Raw genomic sequence first — 22028 nt, 5'->3', positions numbered from 1 at the left:
AAAACCATTTTCAGTGAACATTTTTAGCTATGCACACACACTTCCCCACAGTTGAGGGGCAACAGAGTCAGCATATGTTACTCAACGGATTGTGGGGTCTCTCCCAACAAGGGGTGATGCAAATAAAGCTTTTGTGACTTACTGAAAGTGGTTTCACAGAAATTTGTTTGATGTAGTCAGCTGGACAAATTTTGTTTGAGGAGTCGCTGTGAATCCATTCTTAATGGCTACAATGCAAAACTGGTAAATCTCAAACTGCAGCACGTCAATACAATCAAAGCTAGAGGTTATGCAAAACACATTTTTAGGGAGCTAAGTGGCTGCACAGTTATGGAAACTTAAAATTCTGACAAACAGCCAAACAGATAATGTAAAAATACAATTCTGTTTTTGGGATGCAAATACGTTCATGTTCTGCATCTTTTCTTTTCCATTAGCAAGATCTATTTCACAACATAGAGAGACACTCTGCAATCGTATATATATGAAAAGCATTTACCTTGCTGAAGTACATATCCATCATGCACTGGAATAGCTGTAGTATGGGTAGCACCACTGTCCAATACCAGCCCAGTAGACCGCCCATTAGCAAAACTGGTATAAATGTTAAGAAAAGTATACAGGATCACTCTATAGTCATCACCTAAAAACATTCTTTATTATTATTTTTTTGTTCTTGAATAATACAATTCTTTTACTGAACACAGGGAGCAGCATAGTCTTGACTACTTGATGCACTCTGTTCTGTGCTTCCTGAAAGCAACAAAATATAGTTACATAAAAGCAAGAGGAATGTTTCACTTTGTTTTACATGTTTGCAGGTATCATCTGATGCATCATTTAGAAGCAAAATATAACAGTATAGAAATTCCTTAAGGGCTATTCTACAAAACCCAAAAGGGGGCAAGTAAAATGTAGCATGTAGAGGCTGTAGCAACTAAAATCATCAATACATTTACAAAAAAAAAAGAAAAGCAGCATCATAGCCTCGACTGTGATGGGAGGAGCAAAAACACATGGTGTCTGTAATAACTGTACTTCATTAATACTTAAGCAAAAGAATGATCATTTGGAAAGGGCCATTCAGCAACAGTCTTCATGGCTTCACAAGTATTCTGTCTCCATATAGTTACAAGTATGAGTCACAAGCAAGAATAGTAGTCAATTTCACATGTTTGCAAGTACCATTTGGAACACTGATTAATGGGGAAGCAACACAAAGCAACATGCTTGATTCTTTGACGAGCACTATTTCCTACTACTTGATACGGACAAGTTACAGCAAAATAGAATGAGCAATTTTCCACTATTTTACACACTGCCAATATTTTGTTCACATTTTACAAACATACAGAATCATGGCCTTTAATGTGGTTTGCTGAGATACCCAAGGGGCGGAAATTAAGTACAACAGCCACCCGGCAATATGAACTTTGGCTCTAGATGACTGTCACTGTTAAAGTGAAACCCTGACCCCATGTGTAAAAATGGGAAAAAGGAGCTGCGGATGGATGGGTGTAGAGTCCGTTTAAAATGAACCAAACTAACATGCCTGTAAAAAAGATCAGGCAGGAGCAACAGCAGCAACATGGTCTCAATTCTTTGTCAAGACATATGTTTCTACACCAAATCTCAGGATGTACTTCACACACCTGCAGATAAATCAAGAAGCGTGCTGGTTACATCTAACAAAACACGTCTGAAACATTATTTTGTCTGTTCATGACTAAATTTTTACAGTCTTAAGATTTTGCAATAACTCAAGCTTGGATAGATCCAAAAGGACTGTAAGCATCTTGTTAAATCTACCATGCCAAGAGAGCAAGATATGGCAACATGTTTCATAGGCAAATACTAGGCAATCAGTCAGCAGACCATTACAATACCAACAGGTATGAATCAAACCCTGTATGTTGAATCTGTGAGGTACAGACCTCAATCATTATGCTAAACCCTCCTCCCATGTTCTTCATGTTCTGATCTATGTGGGTGTAAATAAAGTCTTCAGACATAATTGCACACAAACCGACTTGGCAACCGCATGTTGTGTTACCAGGCTATTAAAGCTACTTCTGAGCGAAAATTAGAAGTTATGTACTCACCAAAACGTTCCATCTGAGTAGGTAGTTCATTTGTCTGCAACCTGTGGGTTACGGATCCGATATCGGATCCGAGCCGGCAACTTGTTTCAAGCTAATGGATCCGAGCTCCTAGCCCCTCCCTTCACCCATAATCCCCTGCTAACCCTCCATGACCTCAGATCGAGTTTGCCTCTCCATATATATCCAAGAAAGGATACCTAAAAACTAATAGATCCAAGAAGGTCAGGGGGAAGGAGGGGGGGATGGTTGCAGACAAATGAACTACCTACTCAGATGGAGCGTTATGGTGAGTACATAACTTCTAAATCTGAAGTAGGAATGTTCATTTGTCAGCAACCTGTGGGACAGAGTCCCCAGCTACCTGCACCCTGGGTGGCCATCATGGAAGGATATTACGAAGCACCGCAGAGCCAAAGGATGCTCTCCCTCTAGAAAGCAGGTCTAGCTTGTAGTGGTTGATAAAGGTATGAGATGAAGCCCAAGTGGCTGCAGAACAAATATCATCCAAAGGAACTCTAGACTTGAAAGCCGCAGAAGTAGAAATGGAGCGAGTGGAATGAGCACGAACTTCTTCTGGTGCGGGTCTACCCGAGGCTTGATAAGCTAGCAGGATACATTGGGAAATCCAGCGAGATAAAGATACTTTAGAGATAGCTTTCTCCAAGTTAAATTTGGCAAAGGAAACAAACAGCTGGTCGGATTGTCTATGGCCAGCCGTCCTATGGGTATAAAAACGAAGCTGAACATCCAATGAGTGCAGCTTGTATTCACCCTTATTTTGATATTTAGGGAAGAAAACTGGTAAATTTATGGAAAGGAAGGGATAGGAAGGACCATTGCACTAACAGAGTCCATTGCAGGACTCGCATGTTCAAATGGGCGCATGGAAGGAGTGTAATCGCTGCTGCCATGGAGCCTAGTGCCCTCAGGATCAATTCCGCTGGTGAAGCCTCTGAATGAAGGATAGCCCGCACATGGAGTTGAAGATTTCTGATTCTCTCCGCAGTTAGGAAGGATCGCAAATCTCTGGTGTTTATTCTGGCACCTATAAATTCTATGATCTGTGTTGGAGCCAGTAGGGATTTGCCGACATTGATAGTAATGCCTAGTTGTGGGGCTAGATGGAGAAAGAAGTCTCTGGCTGAGCAAAGTAGATGCCTTGCTGGTGCGGTCAGGAGCCAGTCGTCCAGGTACGGGAAGACCTAAATTCCCTGGAGTCTCAGGTGGGCCGCAATCACTGCTAACACTTTGGTGAACACCCGGGGGGCTGTGGTGAGGCCAAAGGTAAGGACCCTGAACTGGTAGTGACTGGCTCCCGGCCAGAAGCGAAGGAACCTCCTGGATTGTTTGTCCATTAAGATGTGGTAATACGCATCCTTGAGGTCTATAGAGCACATCCCATCGTTCTCCCTCAGAAGGGGGAGGATAGATTGAAGAGTGACCATTCGGAATTTTTCCTTGGTTACTGACAGGTTCAAGCGGGAAAGGTCTAGGATGGGTCTCAGATCCCCCGTCTTTTTTGGCACCAAAAAGAACCTGGAGTAGAACCCTAATCCGAACTGGTCTTGGGGGACGGGCTGGATGGCTGTTTTTCTTAGCAGCTGTTGAATTTCTGCGGCTGCGGCCTCCCTGTGATCGGGTGGTACATCAGGGAGGTTCTTGGATTGGGGGACATGGAGAATTGGTATTTTGTACCCTCTGGATATGATGCGAAGCACCCAGCGGTCTGTTGTGATGGACTCGCATGCCGCTAGATGCTTCGAAAAACGCCCCCGACTGCCTCCAGAGTGGAGCAGCCGGGCAACCCCTCAGAGCTGCTGCGCGGGCCGTTCAGAGAAAGGTTCTCTGGACCCAAAATTTCTCCGAGCCCCTCTGCCCCTAGGGCGACGTCCTCCCTGTCCAGCTCTGCCATGGTAGGACTGGTTGTCCGGAGCTGGTTGGGAATGTTGTGATTTTCGGAACCACATCTTCTTCTGACCCTTTTGGTTCCTTGAAAAGGACCGCTGGGGAGTAGAGAAGCGGACTCCGACGGCAGACAACGTCTTCCCGTCCTTCTCGCTCTGGACAAGCGTCTCGCGAACTGTTTTGTCAAAAAGGGCAGAACCATCAAAGGGAGCGTTCGCGAAGGACGCTTTAAAGGGCTCCATAAAGTTGCAATGACGGAGCCAGGCCTGACGTCTCATGACTAGGCCTGCTTCGCTGGCTCTAGCGGCTCCCTCTGTGGCGTGGGACAATAGCCGCATAGAGGTGTTTGAAATAGATCTCAGAGTGGCCATTCGGGTGGAGTACAATTGTTTATCCTCCTCCGACATGGACTCAGGGGGGGATGCAGCGTATTCTTTGATAAGATCCCGCTGCATCCTGATGACATGTGCCATGTAGTTCAGAGACCTTACTGAGAAGGTCGCTGAACTAAAGACTCGCTTCCCTAAGCGATCCATCAAACGGGACTCTTTGCTCGGTGGATGGACTGAGGGACTCTCCTGAGCCAATTCCCTCTTTGTGGCTGCCGCCGTCAACATGGCATCTACAGGGGGGCCCTTACTCCAATGAGACCGGTCTGAGGGGGGGCTAAGAATCCTATCCGGTCGTTTGGGTATTGGCTCCACGGTGTCCGGATCCTTCCATGCCCTGGTGGTAATAAGGTCCACCAGGGGATCGGCTGGAGGGGACACCCAGGAGGTAGACGGGCCTGCCTCGAATGCCTCCAGAAACACGGACTCGTCAAAGGAGGACTTGGGGGCAGACCACCCACCTCTGATTCTTAGCATCTCCATGATGTCTCCAAAGGAGACATCCTCAGGGGGTGATCTTGGGGAGCCTTCCCCTTCCTCCAAGTCAGTGTCCTCGGTTAAGGACTCAGGGGAGTCCACGTGCCTCCTTTTGCACTTATGCTTGCGGGGAGCTTCCTCGGGGGGACTGTCCGAGGAGGCCTCGCCAGCAACATCTTGTTCCAGTGGAACTATCTGTGACATCGAAGCAGGCTGTCCCTTTGGCCAGGTGATGGAAGCCTGGCCCAGCAGAGAGGGAGTGCAGGGAGGAGTCGATGCAAGGGCCGGGGATCCGGATGCTCTCAACAGAGTCCTCTCCATAACATCGAATGCCGAGGGAGAGCCACTCTCCAATGGATCCGAAAGTCGGCTCCCACTCGGATCCAATGAAGGGATCGGAGCCGGTGCCGAGACCGTCGGATCCGAGGGACCAGTGTGCTCTGACCTGGACGGAGCCGAAGGCACACTGAATCCCCCGGATCCGAAGCTCGGACCACGGCTCTGAGAGGTCGGATCCGACAGACTCGAGGGTAGGGTCGGATCCGAAGTACCAAGTACTGTCGGCGCCGACCCACCCCCGGCTCCAAGGCTGCTCGGCTCCGAGCGCTCCGAACCCGGGTAGCGGGTCGGAGAAGGAGCAATTGGGTGGAAAAAAGGTGGCAAGAGCACTCCCATCTGCAGCTGGGCCTGGATGAACCTTCGCATCATCCGGTCCAAGTCTGCATCAGATAAACTGAACGTGGATCTCGAAGAGACCACCGAGGCAGGCCTGGAATGCCGCCTCGATGACCTCGACGGAGAACGGGTCTCCTCCTCCTCGGGCCCCGGGGAGAAAGAAGGGGATCGGAGCCGAGGAGGAGGAGACCTAGAAGCAATGGAGGGAGAAGCCCGCTTAGCTGGCGGGGCCGAAACGGAGGTCTCTGCCCGCCGCTTGTGGTGCTTCTCCCTCCGTTTCTCCCTCCTGGCCTCCCTGTCCTCCGACACTTTAGCGGGAGTTTGAGTCACAGTCGGAGGCAGGGGGGCAGGAGTGGCAACCATCACAGGCTGTGATGGAGCCACAGGAGTAGCAGAGGTAGCGGAGGCCGAAGCTGAATCTGGGGGTAGAAGTCCCGCCAGAACCAGCTTCGACCTCCGTTCTTTCAGTGCCGTGGGGTTGAACGCTGCACAGATAGTACAGCCCGAGGTGAGGTGTTCAACCCCAAGGCACCGAACGCACAGAGTGTGGCCATCAGCCGGGGAGCGCTTATGGCCACACTCAGTACATTTAGAAAATATGGCTTTTGGGGCCTCAGCCATTCCCTTTTTTTTTTTTTTTTTTTTTTAAACTAAAAAAGAAGAAAACAACTACACACACACAGGCCCCAAAAGACACACAATAAACACTCACACACTAGCGACCAGCAAAGGGAGGGTATTAACTAAAAATTAAGGAACCTAACACAGACACACTTTACAAATATTACTTTAAGCTAAAAAAGAATTGCCTGACTAGAAATAATTCGAAAAAGTTAACTTTTTTTTTTTTTTTTCACTTATCTGACAGAGCTCAGAAAGATCCAGCCATCACAAGCGCGGCAAACTAGATCCGAGGTCATGGAGGGTTAGCAGGGGATTATGGGTGAAGGGAGAGGCTAGGAGCTCGGATCCATTAGCTTGAAACAAGTTGCCGGCTCGGATCCGATATCGGATCCGTAACCCACAGGTTGCTGACAAATGAACATTCCTACTTCAGATCTATTTGTTGAGCAAGACAGAATACAGGCTACACAGGATACTCTGAGGCATGCAGAATATAGATGGAGAACAGAAACGGATACCATGCAATGAAGCTTTAAAAGTTTTGCTTTGCACCTGCCCATGTGGAAGCAAACATCATTTAAAATGATCTAAAGAAAGCAACATACATAATTTAAAATGATCTAACGAAAGCAACATATGGTAGGTACCGTATTACTGAACAAAAAAATTGTGCTGAGCTAACACAGCAGATGGTGACGGAAAGTGAAAATGATTTAGTCTTATAAACAAAATTGAACCTCATTTACGACACTGTTTAATGGGGAGATGGGAATGGTCATGACTAAGCATGCAATGCTGACTATGTGAATTAACATTCAGATCATGTACTGGTTCAACTGCAAACAGCTCCACTTACCATCTTCAAGGTTGTATTAATTCTATCACACTTCTGAAGCTACTTATGCACATAAATTTGCACAAGAGGTTCTATATAGACTGGAACACCTGTACTTCACACAAACCCACAACCCATATAAACCTTTATGGCTACTCCCAATTAATTACCTCCCCTACCAGAATCCATAAACCCAGTGGCAAAGAAAGTACCTTAGACTGGATCCTAACTAACAGCCATCCTCTCTCTTACGAAGTAGGTATCCTTCCTGATGACATCAGTGACCACTCACTTACCTATATAACTAGACAAAAAACCTTTATCCCAAACTAAACTACCATCAAAACCACCCGGAACAAAAAACATTTCAATCCATCAAACTTCCAGGCAGAACTTCAAGCCTGTAACTGGTCACCCTTAAAACTACTCCCTCTTGAGGAAGCAGTATCCTATTTTAACTCTAAATTCTTACAAATCTTGGAATACCATGCCCCCTCACGCTCAGTAAGAACTAGCAGTAAAGCAGCCCCATGGCTCACTAAAGAGACTAGGCAACAAATCCGATTAAGAAATAAAATCTGGTCCAAATGGAGAAATACTAAAGACCCAATTGATCGTCAATACTTCAGACAGCTAAGAAATACTACCAAAAAATCAATACTTCTGGATAAAAAAAAAACTATTATTTTAAACTTCAGCAAAAGCCACAACAAAATCCACAAATCTTCTGGTCAGGCACCAATAGACTTTTATACCCAGGCCACTCCAAAACACCAACCCCATCAGATCTCTCTCTTCACACTGCCAACCAGATTGCTGATGCTTTTAATATCTTCTTTGCTGAAACAGCCCAATCTTTAGCAAACACCTTACCTCCTACTACTTCTATCCCCTCACCCTCCTACCAAGCATACCCTCGACCTTTCAACTTAAACCTGTTCCTACATCCCTCATCTATACTTTACTTCATAAACTTAAACTATGCACTCCCTCAGCTGATCTCCTACCTGCTGAATACCTTCAATCTGCAGCTAAAGTACTAGCCTATCCCAATTCTATCCTAATTAACAGAACACTCACTGAAGGTTACATTCCTTCTCTCCGGAAAATTTCTCATATTATCCCACCTTATTATCCCACTCCACAAAGGTGGTAACTCAACTGTACTCTCTAACTTTCGACCAACAGCCCTTCTTTCTCCTCTAGCCAAGATCATGGAAAAATGCATCCACCAACAACTTCTTGACCACTTTCTTCAAAATAACCTACTTTCTGACTGTCAGCATGGTTTTAAACCTTTCCATGGTACCACCACTGCTCTTCTGTCCTTTACAGACTGTATTAATCATCATCGTAATAATAACATGCTGTCCTCTGCACTCTTCTTAGACCTATCCAAAGCTTTTGATATGGTTAATCATCAAATACTTCTTTACTCAAATCTTTCTCACTCGACTCACAGGCATTACTATGGTTTGTCCTACTTACATAATAGACAGCAGGCTGTCCTATGGCACAATCAACTGTCCAAACATCTCCCTATTACCCTGGGTGTCCCTCCAGGCTCTATCCATGGACCTCTACTTTTCTCTATATTCATAAATGACCTTAGTATAAATCTACCTCTGGCTACCTGCATACAATATGCAGATGACTCCACTTTAATTTGTAAAGCCCCAACTGCTTCTGAACTCCAATCCATCACCCAAACAGTATTTAACCTAGTGGAAAACTGGTTCCAACAACGATGCCTCTTCCTAAATGCCAAAAAAAAAAAAAAACTATTGCTATTTACTCCAACTCTAAAATCCACCCCACTACATTTCACTATTACATCCAATAATGGGACAGTTATAGCTCCTGACTCTACTACCAAACTCTTAGGTATAACAATCGACCACAACCTTAATTTTGACTCACACATAAACTCTATTATTAAAACAGTAAACAGAAAACTTGGTTCCTTGTATAGGATAAAACCTTTCCTTACCCCTGAAGCCAAAACTACCATTGCCCAGACCCATCTGATCTCTACTCTCCTCTATGCCTCCCCCATTTATACTAATCTTTCCAAAAGTAACCTTAATAAGCTAACCACTTCCTATAACAATATTACCAGATTTGCTACTGGCTCCCCATTTAGAACTCACCATTGTCAAAATCTCAAACAGCTAGGATGGCTAGAAATGCAAAATAAGTTAGAGTTTCAACAACTCACCATTACGCATAAGATTCTGTACCATCCTAGTAATACTCCTATCCTCAGTAGCCTCATCTCTCCCTACTCTAATCTTACTACTCTTCGCTCAGCAAATAAACTACTGGTCACCATCCAGAAATCCCACAACAGAGCAGGTGATTCTCTTTTCTCAAACTCTGTGGGGAAGACTTGGAATAGGCTTCCCAGCATACTTGCATCTCAGTCATCATTACCACTCCAAAAAGCAACTAAAAATCTTACTAAAAACACAATGGCTATGCCCTTGTACTAACCCTGACTGATACTCCCCAGTACAACATCACTGTATACCTTGCACCCAAAACCCATAAGTGTGGAATGAGTAATCTTTCACTTAACCCCTCCCCTTTTTACTTTCCTACTCCCAGGGAAATATCACTGTATTTGATCTTTGTATACTCATTTGGCTATTAGCAAAACTCTACCATCTGTATACAGACTAACTATCTTTTTACTATGAGTATAACATTCTGTTTTAAATGCATATAAACAAACTCTCTTGTGCATTAAGTTATACTTTAAGACTACTTGAATTCACTTTTTAAATCTGTGCCTTCATTCCTAACATACAGTATGTTGAATATCATACCCTTTACCATGTAAATAGTACTATATTGCTGTATTAAACTCTGTACTCACTGTCATACCCTTTTACTATGTAAATAGGACTGTATTTCTGTTAGACTTTGTATCGATAGTACAGTACTGCTGTGCTAAACTCTGTACTCTCTTTCTCTTTAGTACTGTACTCCTATCATAAACTCTGTACTCACTTCTCTCAATATTAAGTTCTTATTTGAAAATTCTTCTTTTTTTCTTTTATGCTGATCTGTATTATTTACTTAATGTGGAGCTTATCTCCCCGGGCCTCTACTGAAAATGGACATGTATCCAGTTGGACTAGCCCAGTTAACAAATGTAAAATAAAATAAATAAAAATAAATAAATAAATATGTATGAAAAAATTAATACACACTATAAACGCTATACTGTGAAGAGTCAAATTAACAAAGCTGCTGACAGAAAACTGATTTCACTGAATGGAGCTGAAACGGCTTACTTCGCATTTTCTGATCACGTGCAAGAAACATGTAGAATTTTAAACTGGCTGAACAGCAGTATTTGATAATGAAATGCTAAATATAAAAACATGGAGAGATCAAAAAATGGATGCAAGCTTGGTTTCAGTTTCACTTTGCAAGACATGCCTTCTCAATATGAATGACATTTATATTTTATTATATGAGGCACATCATTTTGATGACTTACTTTAGTATGCTTTGAAATAGCCTGGCAAAAACATCTGCCACTGAACGAGCATACTGCGTTTTCAAAAACCAACGCAAAAAGCTGAAGGAAAGCAAAAAAAAAAAAAAAAAAAAAAAATCTGAGCAAAGATCCACTTAAGGCAGGATACTTTGCAGGACTGCCTGGCCAAAGCAGCATAAGAAACAAAAATGTCATCCAGCACCACTAGAAAAGTACACTTGTGTACACTTACCATAAATGTAGATATTAGAGTGTACTCACTGTTGCAGTCATCACATTTGGGTTAACCTGCCAGGGGTAGCCCTCAGTCGGCCTGAATACCAGAGGCTTTGTATTTCTTCATCGGTTGCTGTCACTTAAAGACTGATGTCAGGTCATCAGTGGTATAAAATCAGGCAGCCGACGCCATTACATCAGGTTTTTCTTGCCCTGTCAGGAGCCCCCAAATAGGAAGCTAAGTTATGGTGAAAGAACACCACCAATAGAAAGTAAATACCAAAAAATTCCTGTAAGGAGAGAGGGAGAGAGAGAGAGAGACAGACAGACAGACAAGGGGATGGAGGGGGGGGGGGGACCAGGACTGCAACAGTGAATATACTATCATCTAAATTTATGTCAAGTGTACACAACTGTAATATTTTCTTCATGTTTCACTGTTGCAGTCATCACATTTGGGTTGATTCCCAAAGCTGAAGAAAAGGATGGAGTCAGTCAAGAAAACTGGGGGCTGGCTAGGATTCCCTAGAAGACTGCGGTGGCAAAGCCTGCCCTGGACTTGGAGAAGATAGGCAGGGGGTAATGCTTGGTGAAGGTATGAACAGATGTCCATGTTGCAGCCTCCAGGATGTCCTTGGTGGGGACCCCTCTGAGAAAAGCTGCAGAGGTGGAGGATGCCCTGGTGGAATCTGTCCTGACCCCTGGGGGGGGTTCTTGTGCTGTTTGTAGCAGAAATGGATGCAGTGTGCTATCCATTTGGAGATTGTTTGTTTAGATATGGCCTTGCCCTCTACCCCTGCTGCAAAGCTGACTAGCAATTGATTAGTTTTGCTAAAAGATTTAGTCCTGTCCAGATAGAATCTGAGCAGTCTGTGCACATCTAGAGAGAGTACAGAATCCTTTCCCCAGTGCTGGAGTGGCCAGTCTGGGGTAATCAGTATTGCCCTTGGTTTTTCCTCCCTTATTTTCAGAAGTACCCTTGAAATGAGTGGTAGAGGGGGAAATGCATAGACAGAGAGATTTACCCACTGGAAGGACAGAGCATCCACTTTCCAGACCTTGCTGTGAGGTTTCCTGGTGCAGAATTTGCTGAGCTGATGATTGGAGTGGGAGGCAAAGAGGTCCACCTTTGGGGTGCCCCATTTCTGGGTTACAAGGGTGAAGGTTCTGAGGTCTAGCTGCCACTTGTGTGGGTCTAGCAAGTTTCTGTTTAAGTTGTTTGCCAGAGAGTTTAGGGAGCCTGGCAGGAATTGTGCTAGCAGGTGTAGTTGCATGGCTGAGCCAGTGTGCCAAAGGGTTATGGCAAGCCTGCAGAGTGGATAAGAGCAAGTCCCTCCCTACTTGTTGATATACCACATGACTGTGGTGTTGTCCGTTTTGATTAGCAGAGGCCCCGGGTAGAGTAGGGGTCTGGAAAGCTGTCAGGGCGTGCTGAATAGCTAGCATCTCTTTTTGGTTAATGTGCAGATGTATTTGATTTGGGGTCCAATGACCATGAATGCACCTGACGTCCACGTGTGCACCCCAGGCATAGTCTGATGCGCCTGTGGTGGGGGTCAGGGTGGCATGGGGTTATGAGAAGTGAAGTCCCTTGTTGTGGTTGCATGCTGCGGCCCACCAAAGAAAATCTTTCCTTAGACAAGGTATCATTGATATGATTGTTTCCAGGTCTTGAGAGTGTTGACACAAAAGTGTTTTTAGGTACCACTGTAGTTTCCTCATATGCAGTCTGACATATGGAATGAGTAAAATGCAGGAGGCCATGAACCCTACAGCTTGCAGGATTTTCCTTGCGGATAACTGAGTTCTGGTGGCTAGTTGAAAGAAGTAGCCTGTCAGGTAGGCTTATTTTTCTTGAGTAAGGAATGCCATCTGGGATGCCGTGTCCAGGCTTGCTCCCAGGAATACAATTTTTTGTATGGGGACTAGTTTTGATTTCTTTTCGTTGATGGTAAACCCCAGGGAGGTCAGTAGGTCCTTTACAAAGGTCAGGTGTTGTAACAGCTTTTCCCGACTGGCAATCATCTAAGTAGGGGTAAATTTGAATATTGTTGTCTGCAAAAAGCAATGGTTGGAGCCAGGCATCATGTGAAAACTCTGGGAGCAGTGGATAAGCCAAAGGGAATCGCAGAGAACTGAAAGTGCATAGCTCCTGCCCTGAAACGTAGATATTTCCTGCAAAATTCCCTGAGTGGGATGTGTAGGTAGGCCTCTTAGGTCTAGGGTGGCTAAGCAAGCATCCCTGGAAAGCATAGGAAAAAGCTGCTTGAGGGTGAGCATTTTGAATTTTGGTATCACCAGAAAGGTGTTCAGAATGGATAGATCGAGGATTGGGTGCCAGGTGCCCTCTTTTCTGGGTACCAGGAAGAGTCTGGAATAGAAACCTAGAGTCTGGAATAGAAACCTAGCCTATCTGTTCTGCAGGAACATGCTGTACTGCCCTCATGGAGAGCAGGGAAAGGATTTGCTTTTTGGCCTTTGCCCACTGGTTTGGAGGAAGATCTGGGAACCCTTTTAGGGTTGGCAGAGTGTGGAAATAAAATTTGTATCCCTGGGACACCATGTTGAGGACCCATCGGTCGTTGGTAATAGAGGCCCAGTTGCTTCCATGGAAGGACAGTTTTCCTCCTAGGAGCACAAACAGGTGGGCAGAGGTAAGGGGTGGAAGTGTAAAGTCATTGTGAGTTCTTACTATAAGGGGGTGGCTTTGCACTACCTGTTTTTGAAGAGGAGGAACTCATTGCTTAGATGTCTGCATTCCTTGGGGCTGCTGTCGGGGGGGGGGGTCTGCTTCCCTTGGGTCTGGGCTGAGCAGGCCTGGAGGGGGAAGAAAAGGACCAGTGCTTGGACGGGCAATGCCTACTGAACTGCGGAGGCTGGACCTGTAACAAGTCTAACTGTCTGCATAGATTTAGCTTTTTCTTCAATCTTTTTTAAGACCTCTTCTGCCTTGATATTAAATAAATTGTCTTTGTTCAATGGTGCGTCCAATAATTTGGATTTGACATGGTCTGGCAAGGTCTGTTCCTTAAGCCAAGCATGCCTTCCAAGGACAGAACCAGTGACTACTGCCCTGCAAAATGCTTCTAGGGCATCAAAGCCACATTGCAAGGTGTGCTTAGTAACTTGACTTGCAGAATGCATAAGCTCTTGTAATTCTTTATTTTCTGCACAAGCAGGAAAGGAAGATATTCTTTGTTTGAGGAGTTCCATGGTATGCTGCTGATATTTCAGCATGGGGAACTGACAATTTAATGCTCTAATAGCAAGAGTAGCAGAGGTGTACACTTTTTTACCCTATCTGTCTAAAGCTCAGGAATCCATGTCTGAGGGGGTGGAATTCTTAGCTGAGGTTGCTTTAATTCTTTTAGGTCCTTGAGAGATGACCTCTGGGTCAGCAGTAGGATTTTTGAAAAGGAATTTGAGAGTGTCAGGGACTCTGTAGTACCTGTCTGGTTTCCTGGGAGCAGGAGGAAGGGTGCCAGGCGTCAAACTGGATTCCATAAAAACATCCACATCCAGGACAGGAGGAATGGCCAAAGGTCTATTCTGTGGTAAATCTAAGAATTCCCCAAGTCTCTTTTTTGACTGAGGATATTCTTGACATTCCCACTGGAATTGCTCCTTAAAGTATGAATGGTTTCCCCAAATGAAAAATCCTTGGGTGGAGAGGCAGAAGGAATGGATTCCTCTGCATCAGAATCCTCATAAGCAGAGAGGGGTTGCATGACTTCATATTCAGAAGCATCAGAGTAATCAGACTCCTGTTCAGACAAAACTACTGGGAAGTCTTTCTTTTGGAAGAGGTAGCCTGGCTTCCCCTAATAAACATAATAATAAGGACTTCTGCCATTTTAAGCATTTGAGATTGTGGCAAGGAAGCAGGTGCCTGAGCTTGGGTCGTCGGTTTTTTGGGCGTAGTTCATGCCCTGGGCCTTAGAAACTCGGTAGTTTTAGAAAGAACTAAAGAAGCGAAAGTAGTAGTCAGTCTGTGTCAAGTATCTGTAGTGCGAAGTACTTCCTCGGAAGCCGGTGCCTGCTCAGCAGCTCTGGACCCATCCAAGGTAGAGACATCCGCAGGACCCTTAGTCGAAGAAGAGGGTCTCAGCATACCGGACTCCGAAAGGGTCTCAGTAGCAACCTGCAAATCTACAGAAACAGGCATCAGGGGGCTGCGAAAGCACCTCACTGAGGACCGGAGAACTGACAACTAGCTTAGCAGAAGCATTGTCGGCAGTTTTGGACCTGTGTAGTCTGTCTTTATCCTTACATTTTTTCGAACGATCGGCAGTTGGATGGCTTACCGAAGCCATATCGGAATTAGAGGACAGAGAGTGAAAATATCTAGCTACAATAAGGGCCTGACGACTTATAGTTCTGGCGTTGAACAAAGCACAAAAGCGACAGCGAGGGACGTCGTTGGTCTGGGCATAAACCAGTGATGCAGTAAGAATGGAAGTCTCGGTGTGGTATTTGCTTTCCACAGGCGAGACAATTGTTAACTTTTTCTGACATCGGTTAGAGCAAGAAAAAAGGATCCCCAACGGGATACTTAGCTTTAGAAGACTTCAACTTCAATTCGGAAACAAAAACTCCGGTAGCGGACAACTTGCACTCGTGCGAACTGCTTCTGTTTTGGGCTCCTTGGCAAGAAAGACTGATGTAATGGCGTTGGTTGCCTGATTTTATACCACTGACGACCCGCCAGTCCTGGAGCAACAGCAACCAATGCAGAAATACTAAGCCTCTGGTATTCGGGCCGACTGAGGGCTACCCCTGGCAGGATAACCCAAATGTGATGACTGCAACAGTGAAATACGAAGAACATATAGGCTTACATTACCTTTTTGGGTATGAACAGCTGGTGCTGGGGAGGAGGAAGAGAGACTACACCTATTTAAATACTCAGACTTGGACTGTACTTGATTTTGGGGGAGGGGCTGAAATCTTATTTGAACCCCCTGCTCTTTCTTCTTAAATGTCTGTTTACCCATATTTTGTTGATTTTTTTCTTTTTTTTTTACCAAAACTGGAGAAGGTGTTCGAGAATCCCTTATAAAATTTGGAAAATGAGTGCTAAAAATCTTAAAATTCCTTTATCAACTTTACCCCTTCATCATACTCTTGATAACCTCTACAGCACAGGAGCCAAAAACTCAATCTCTATTCAGAGGCAAATTTAAAATCTCACTTTTCACATCATACTGCAGGCTCTGAAAATGCAGCCAGGCAAACCTACTCAAAACAGAGCCAATGACCACAGCCCTGGTAGTAGTATCAACAGAGGTCACCTACTGGACTATAAACAATATTGTGATTTGTAAAATGGAAGAAATTGAAATGGTTTAAAGCAGATTTTTCCTCGCATGAAAACACTGCAGAGAAAAACCTTCCTCATACTTTCACAATTAGTTACAAAAAACTTTTATGTAAAAGTCTAATAAAATTCTGAAAAGCAAAGTTACAAAAGTATACACTACCCCCCATATTTACTAATAATCTTCCCATCCTTGTCAGAAAGAGTAAGATTGGAATTAACCAAATATTTAGCAGCAGTATGATTAACTAAAGATATATCTGTTGGGTCAAGACTGGGAAGTGTGGGGAAAAATGCAAAAGATTCATAAACTTTATGAATTCTACCTGCTTTTTTTAGGGACAGCAGGCTAATTATCAGGAAAACTGCAGGCAGTGACACAAACATTCTCCAAAGTCGACAGAACAGGGGAAACGGATGAGGGTTCTGGAAACACCTTCTGTAACAGCTCATAGTATTTTCTGAGGGACTGAGAAACCTCAGTATTCTCCCACTAAAAACACTGGAATATTCTGGAAATAGTCCCTCAGAAAAAAATCCCCACAGGGTGAATCAGAAAAGTACAGTTTTGTACCTACCATAAATGTAGATGTTCGACTGCTCATACAGCTGCAGTCATTACGGATGGGTTATCCTGCCGTCAGGCAGGTCCCTTGGTCGGCCGAATTCCAAAGTCTAGGTCCGGCATCGGTTGTCGTTGCTTCTTCCCTGACATCAGTGCGGCAGGGGTATAAAAAGAGGCAGCCAACGCCATTTTCTTCAGTTTTTCTTGCCCCAGATGTCAGGTGCCCCCAGAAGGAAGGCAAAACATAATATTATGCAAACATGCAATGTAGATAAATTAAAAACAATAGTTGCAAGCAAATACACCATAAAAGAATACCCCAAATAGGTTGTATGATAAAGGTGTCTGTCATAAGGCCTGTCCTAAGAGGGGACGGAGGGGGGGTAACCTGGACTGCAGCTGTATGAGCACTCGAACATCTACATTTATGGTAGGTACAAAACTGTACTATGTTCATCTTGCATACAGCTGCAGTCATTACAGATGGGTAGAATCCCAAAGCTAAGTAAGGGTGGTAGGCACTAAGTGGAACTAGGAGGGGCGAGGATGCCCTGCAGGACTGCTGTGGCAAAGCCCGCTCTAGATTTTGAGTATAGTGGAAGGTGGTAGTGCTTGGAGAAAGTGTGCACTGAACTCCAAGTAGCTGCTTCCAAAATGTCCTTGGTAGGGACCCCCCTGAGAAAGCTGCAGAGATAGCTGTGGCTCTGGTGGAGTGGGATCTGATGCAAGCAGGCACAGTTTTTCCATGAAATGAGTAACAAAAGCGTATGCAGTGGGCTATCCATTTTGAAATTATCTGTTTGGAAATAGCCTTTCCTTGAGCACCTGCAGCATAGGACACAAAGAGTTGCTCAGATTTTCTGAATGGGTTTGTCCTGTCCAAACAGTAACAAAGTTGCCTGTGAATGTCCAAGGAATGTAGTAGCCTTTCCCTTTGTTTTGTGGATTAGGATAAAAGGTAGGTAAGTGGATAGTCTGATTCAAAGCTACACTGGATACTACCTTTGGCATAAAGGTAGGGTTGGTTCGTAAGGAAACTCTGTCCTGATGGAAAATGATGAATGGTTGCACAGCCATGAGGGCCTGTAGCTCCGAAACCCTGCGTGCTGAGGTGATAGCCAGAAGAAAGGCTGTTTTCCATGACAAGTATTGTAGCTCTGTTGAAGAAGCTGGCTCGAAGGGAGGGAGGGTCAGCTTTTCCAATCTGAGTTGAGGTCCCAAGCAGGGACTGGTGGTTTCCTTGGGGTTTTATATTCTTTGCCCCTCTGAGGAACTGCCTTAAGAGAGGATGAGAGAATAAAGGAGGATCTGTGTTGTATTGTGCAGAAATGGCTGAAGCGTGGATCTTGATGGAGGAGAAGGAAAGTCCATTGTTTAACATCTCAGCTAGGTACTGTAAAATTTGAGGTATATTTATTACCCAAGGATTCTGTCCCTTTTCTTGATTCCAGGCACAAAATCATTTCCATTTGGCAGAGTATGTCTTTCTAGTAGAAGGTCTTCTGGCCTCCAAGATGACATCCTGCACCTCCTTGGAGAGGAGAATCTGTTGGGAAATCAAGGAATTCTCCATGCAGCTAGATTTAGGGTTTTGAGTTGGCTGTGAAGGGTTTTGTAGTTGTGCTGGGACAACAGTAGAGGGACTAGAGGTAGGATCCATGGTGGGGAATGTATCAGGCTCTTCAGGAGCGGATACCAGTATTGTCTTGGCCAGTCTGGAGCAATGAGAATCATTTTCGGCCTCTCTGCTCTGGCTTTTAATAGAACTTTGGGCAGCAGAGGAAGAGGTGGGAAGGCATAGACTGTCAGTGTTGCCCAATTGAAGGAAAGTGTGTCCACTTTCCGGGCCTGTGGATGATAGGTCCTTGAACAACATTTTTTCAACTGGCAATTTCTGTGGGTAGCGAAGAGATCTATGTCTGGCTGTCCCCAAGCCCGAGTTATCTTTGTGAAAACTTGAGGATGCAATTTCCATTCATGTGGATCTGTCATATTTCTGCTTAGGTTGTCTGCCAGTGTGTTGTCCTTCCCTGGCAGGAATTGTGCCTGTAGTTGAATTTGCAATTCCAGTGCTATGTTCCATAGGGTCATGGCTTGCCTGCACAGGGGGTATGAATGAGTTCCCCCTGTTTGTTTATGTACCACATCACTGTGGTGTTGTCTGTCCTTATCAATAGCTGGCCTGGATGCAGTAGGTCTTTGAAGGTCATAATAGCATTTTGCACGGCTAGCATTTCCTTTTGGTTGATGTGAAGGTGCTTCTCTTTTCGGGTCCATTTTCCCTGAATGCACTGATCTGTCATGTGTGCTCCCCAGGCGTAGTCTGAGGCGTCTGTTGTGATGATTTGAGTTGCTTGAGGTACACAGAAAGGAAGACCTGTGTTTCTTTGGCAAGCTTGAGCCCACCACAAAAAATCCTTTTGAAGGCATGGAATGAGTGGAACAATTGCTTCCAAGCTGTGGCTGTGTTGAGACCATAAGTTTTTTAGGAACCATTGAAGTTTCCTCATATGCAGCTTTGCACATGGGATTAGTAGGATGCAAGATGCCATGAATCCCAGAGCCTGCAGGACTTTCCTTGCAGTTAGCCTGGAGAAAGTTGCCATTTTTCTGAAGTATTGAGACAGTTGCCCTTGTTTGTCTGACGTGAGGTAGGCCATCTGGGTGGTAGTATTCAAGCTGGCACCCAGGAAAATTATTTGTTGAGAGGGTATTAGTTTTGATTTCTTTTTGTTGACTGTGTATCCCAGGAAGTTCAACAGTTTTATTACAAACGCCAGGTGTTGCAGTAGTATGTCCTTGTTGTCCGCTTGGATCAGGCAGTCGTCCAGATATGGGTAGATTTGTATCCCTTGTAGTCTGCAGAAGGCGATTACTGATGCCAGGCATTTCGTAAGCACTCTGGGCGCAGTAGATAAGCCAAAGGGCAATGCAGAGAATTGGTAATGGGTTGAACCTGCAAGAAATCTGAGGTATCTTCTGCAATCTTGTCTGACAGGGACATGCAGGTATGCCTCCTTGAGGTCCAATGTTACCAGCCAAGACTCCTTGCCCAGCATGGGAAGAAGCTGCTGTAACGTGAGCATCTTGAATTTTGGCACCTGTAGATATGTGTTTAGGATGGATAGGTCTAAGATAGGTCTCCAATCTTTGTCCTTCCTTGGTACCAGGAATAGTCTGGAATAAAACCCTTGACCTTGTTCTGTTGCAGGTACCTCTTGAATTGCTTTCATGTCCATGAGAGCTGAAATTTGTTTTTGTGCCTCTGCCCTTTGATTTTGTGGCAGGTTTGGCATGCCTCTCATTTTTGGAAGGGTGTGAAAGTGGAACCTGTAGCCTCTGTCTATAATGTCCAGAATCCATTTGTCTTTTGTAACAATATGCCAATTTTTTCAGAATAATGTCAGTTTTCTGCCCAAAGGTGCTGCCATTAAAGCTTTGCTTGGCAGGAGTAGGGGGAAGTCATTGTGTCTGTTTTCTAAAAGACTGTGATCTATCTTCTCCACCTCTTGGGGTTGGTGCTTGCCACTGTCTGGCTCTGAAAGATCCTTGAGGTTGCCCTCTACCCCTTGGGTGTCTGTATCTGCCCCTTTGAGGTCCGTCTGTGGATGGAAAGGACCAATTTTTTGAAGGCCAGTTTCTGCTGAAACGTGGAGGTTGTACCTGCAGGAAATCTTTCACTGTCTGCATTGATTTGGCTTTTTCCTCCATTTTCTTTAGTACCTCCTCAGCTTTAACACCAAACAATACATCTTTTTGAAGAGGTGCATCTAATATAATTTAGCTTTGACATGATCTGGTAAGGTTTGCTCTTTGAGCCAAGCATGCCTACATATAACAGACCCCATAACAGCAGCCCTACATGAGGCCTCTAAAGCATCAAAACCACACTGCAAGGTATGTTTACCCACTTGCTCTGCACCATGCAACAAATCCTGCAAATCTTAAATCTGGTTGTTCTGGTTGTGTCATCTTGCTTTTCAGCTGAGATATCAAAAACTGTTGATACTTTAACATATGGAACTGACAGTTTAATGCCCTCATGGTTAAAGTGGCCGAGGTGTACACCTTTTTCCCCCACCTTTCTAAAGCTCTGGAATCTCTCTCTGAAGGTAATGGGTTTTTAGCAGTAGAGGCCTTGATTCCCTTGGGACCCTGTGAAATAGTTTCTGGGTCAGCAGTATGGCTTTTATATAGGAACTGGTGAGAATCAGGAACCCGGTAATACCTGTCTGGTTTAACAGGAGCTGGAGGCAAAGAATCTGGATTAAGGCTGGCTTCTGTGTACACATCATCCAACATATCTAAAACAGGAGGGATAGCCAGGGGCCTAATGCTGGGGGAGCAGAAGAAATTCCCTGAGCCTTTTCTTGGAATCCGAGTAATCTTGGCCTTCCCAGTGAAAGTGTTCCCTCAATGTATGCACAGTTTCCCCAAAAGAGTAGTCCTCAGGGGGGGGAGACCGAGGGAATAGACTCCTCTGCATCAGAGTCCTCGAATGGAGAATAGGCATAATCCTGGTCCTCAAATAGTTCTGAGGTAATAGAAGCTTGATCTGAGGAGGGGTAGTCTTCCTCTAATCTGGGCCTTTTGTCAGAGGGGGGATGAGAACCCCTGATAAGAGTAATCAAATCCTCAGCCATTTTAAGCATCTGCTTTTTAGGCATGGTGCCTTGAGAGGGGGGTCTAAGGAACCTGTTTTTTGGTTTTCATGGCTGCTTTAGATTTAGTGAAGGCTTTAATAGAGAAGGAGGAAGGCCTGAAGACCCCTTGAGAAATGGCAGGCCTGTCTAAATTCTGAGTTTCCCCGCCAGGAGTGGCGTCGGTATCCGTAGTAGGAATGGGGGCAGAGGAGCCTGCGACCTCGGGTACTGAAGACCCCGGTAATGTAGTGTCATCGGTACTCAGGGGCTGCGTAGGCGCCTCGCTGAGCACCGGAGAACTGGTAGTCGGCCTTAGCGTGGTCTCAGACGGTGCGGACCTCGTATGTCGGTCCTTATCTTTGCGTCTTTTGCTCAAAACTGGAGTCGGAGTATCCGACGACATAATATAATTAAATTTTTTGCCAAAAAAGTGAAGGGCGAACTCCGCCCGACGCTTAATAGTGCGCTTGTTGAATCTAGCACAAAAACAGCAGGCCGAGACGTCGTGGTCTGGGCCTAAGCAAGGTATAGAGAAAGAGTGGAAATCCTTATGTGGTATTTGCTTTCCACATGAAATGCAATTATTAACTTTGTCTGACATCGGTCTGAGGCAAGAAAGGTTTCCCCAGTGGGGTACTTAGCTTTCAAGAAGACTTCGGCTGAAATACTTTCGTAAATCTCAGGAGCTGGCCGACCGGCACTTGCAAACTGCTTCTGCTTCGGGCACCGCACGGCAAGAAAGACTGGAGAAAATGGCGTCGGCTGCCTCTTT

The 22028-nt window shown here is 44.9% G+C and overlaps 1 protein-coding gene across 1 annotated transcript in view; it reads right to left on the bottom strand.

Moving 5' to 3' along the window:
* Positions 1 to 22028, bottom strand: part of ACTL6A (actin like 6A) — a gene marked incomplete in the record, with an annotated part of 1351363 nt that overhangs the window by 819651 nt on the left and 509684 nt on the right. The window contains 1 exon segment of the mRNA XM_044070379.1: positions 500 to 594. Within this exon segment, the coding sequence (XP_043926314.1) occupies positions 500 to 594 (95 nt within the window).

Source organism: Protopterus annectens, chromosome 4.part1 (assembly GCF_019279795.1).
Source record: "Protopterus annectens isolate FY-2018-M chromosome 4.part1, PAN1.0, whole genome shotgun sequence".
NCBI lineage: Eukaryota > Metazoa > Chordata > Ceratodontiformes > Protopteridae > Protopterus > Protopterus annectens.
Note: the sequence above shows the minus strand (reverse complement) of the source record. Positions and strands in the feature narration are given on the sequence as shown.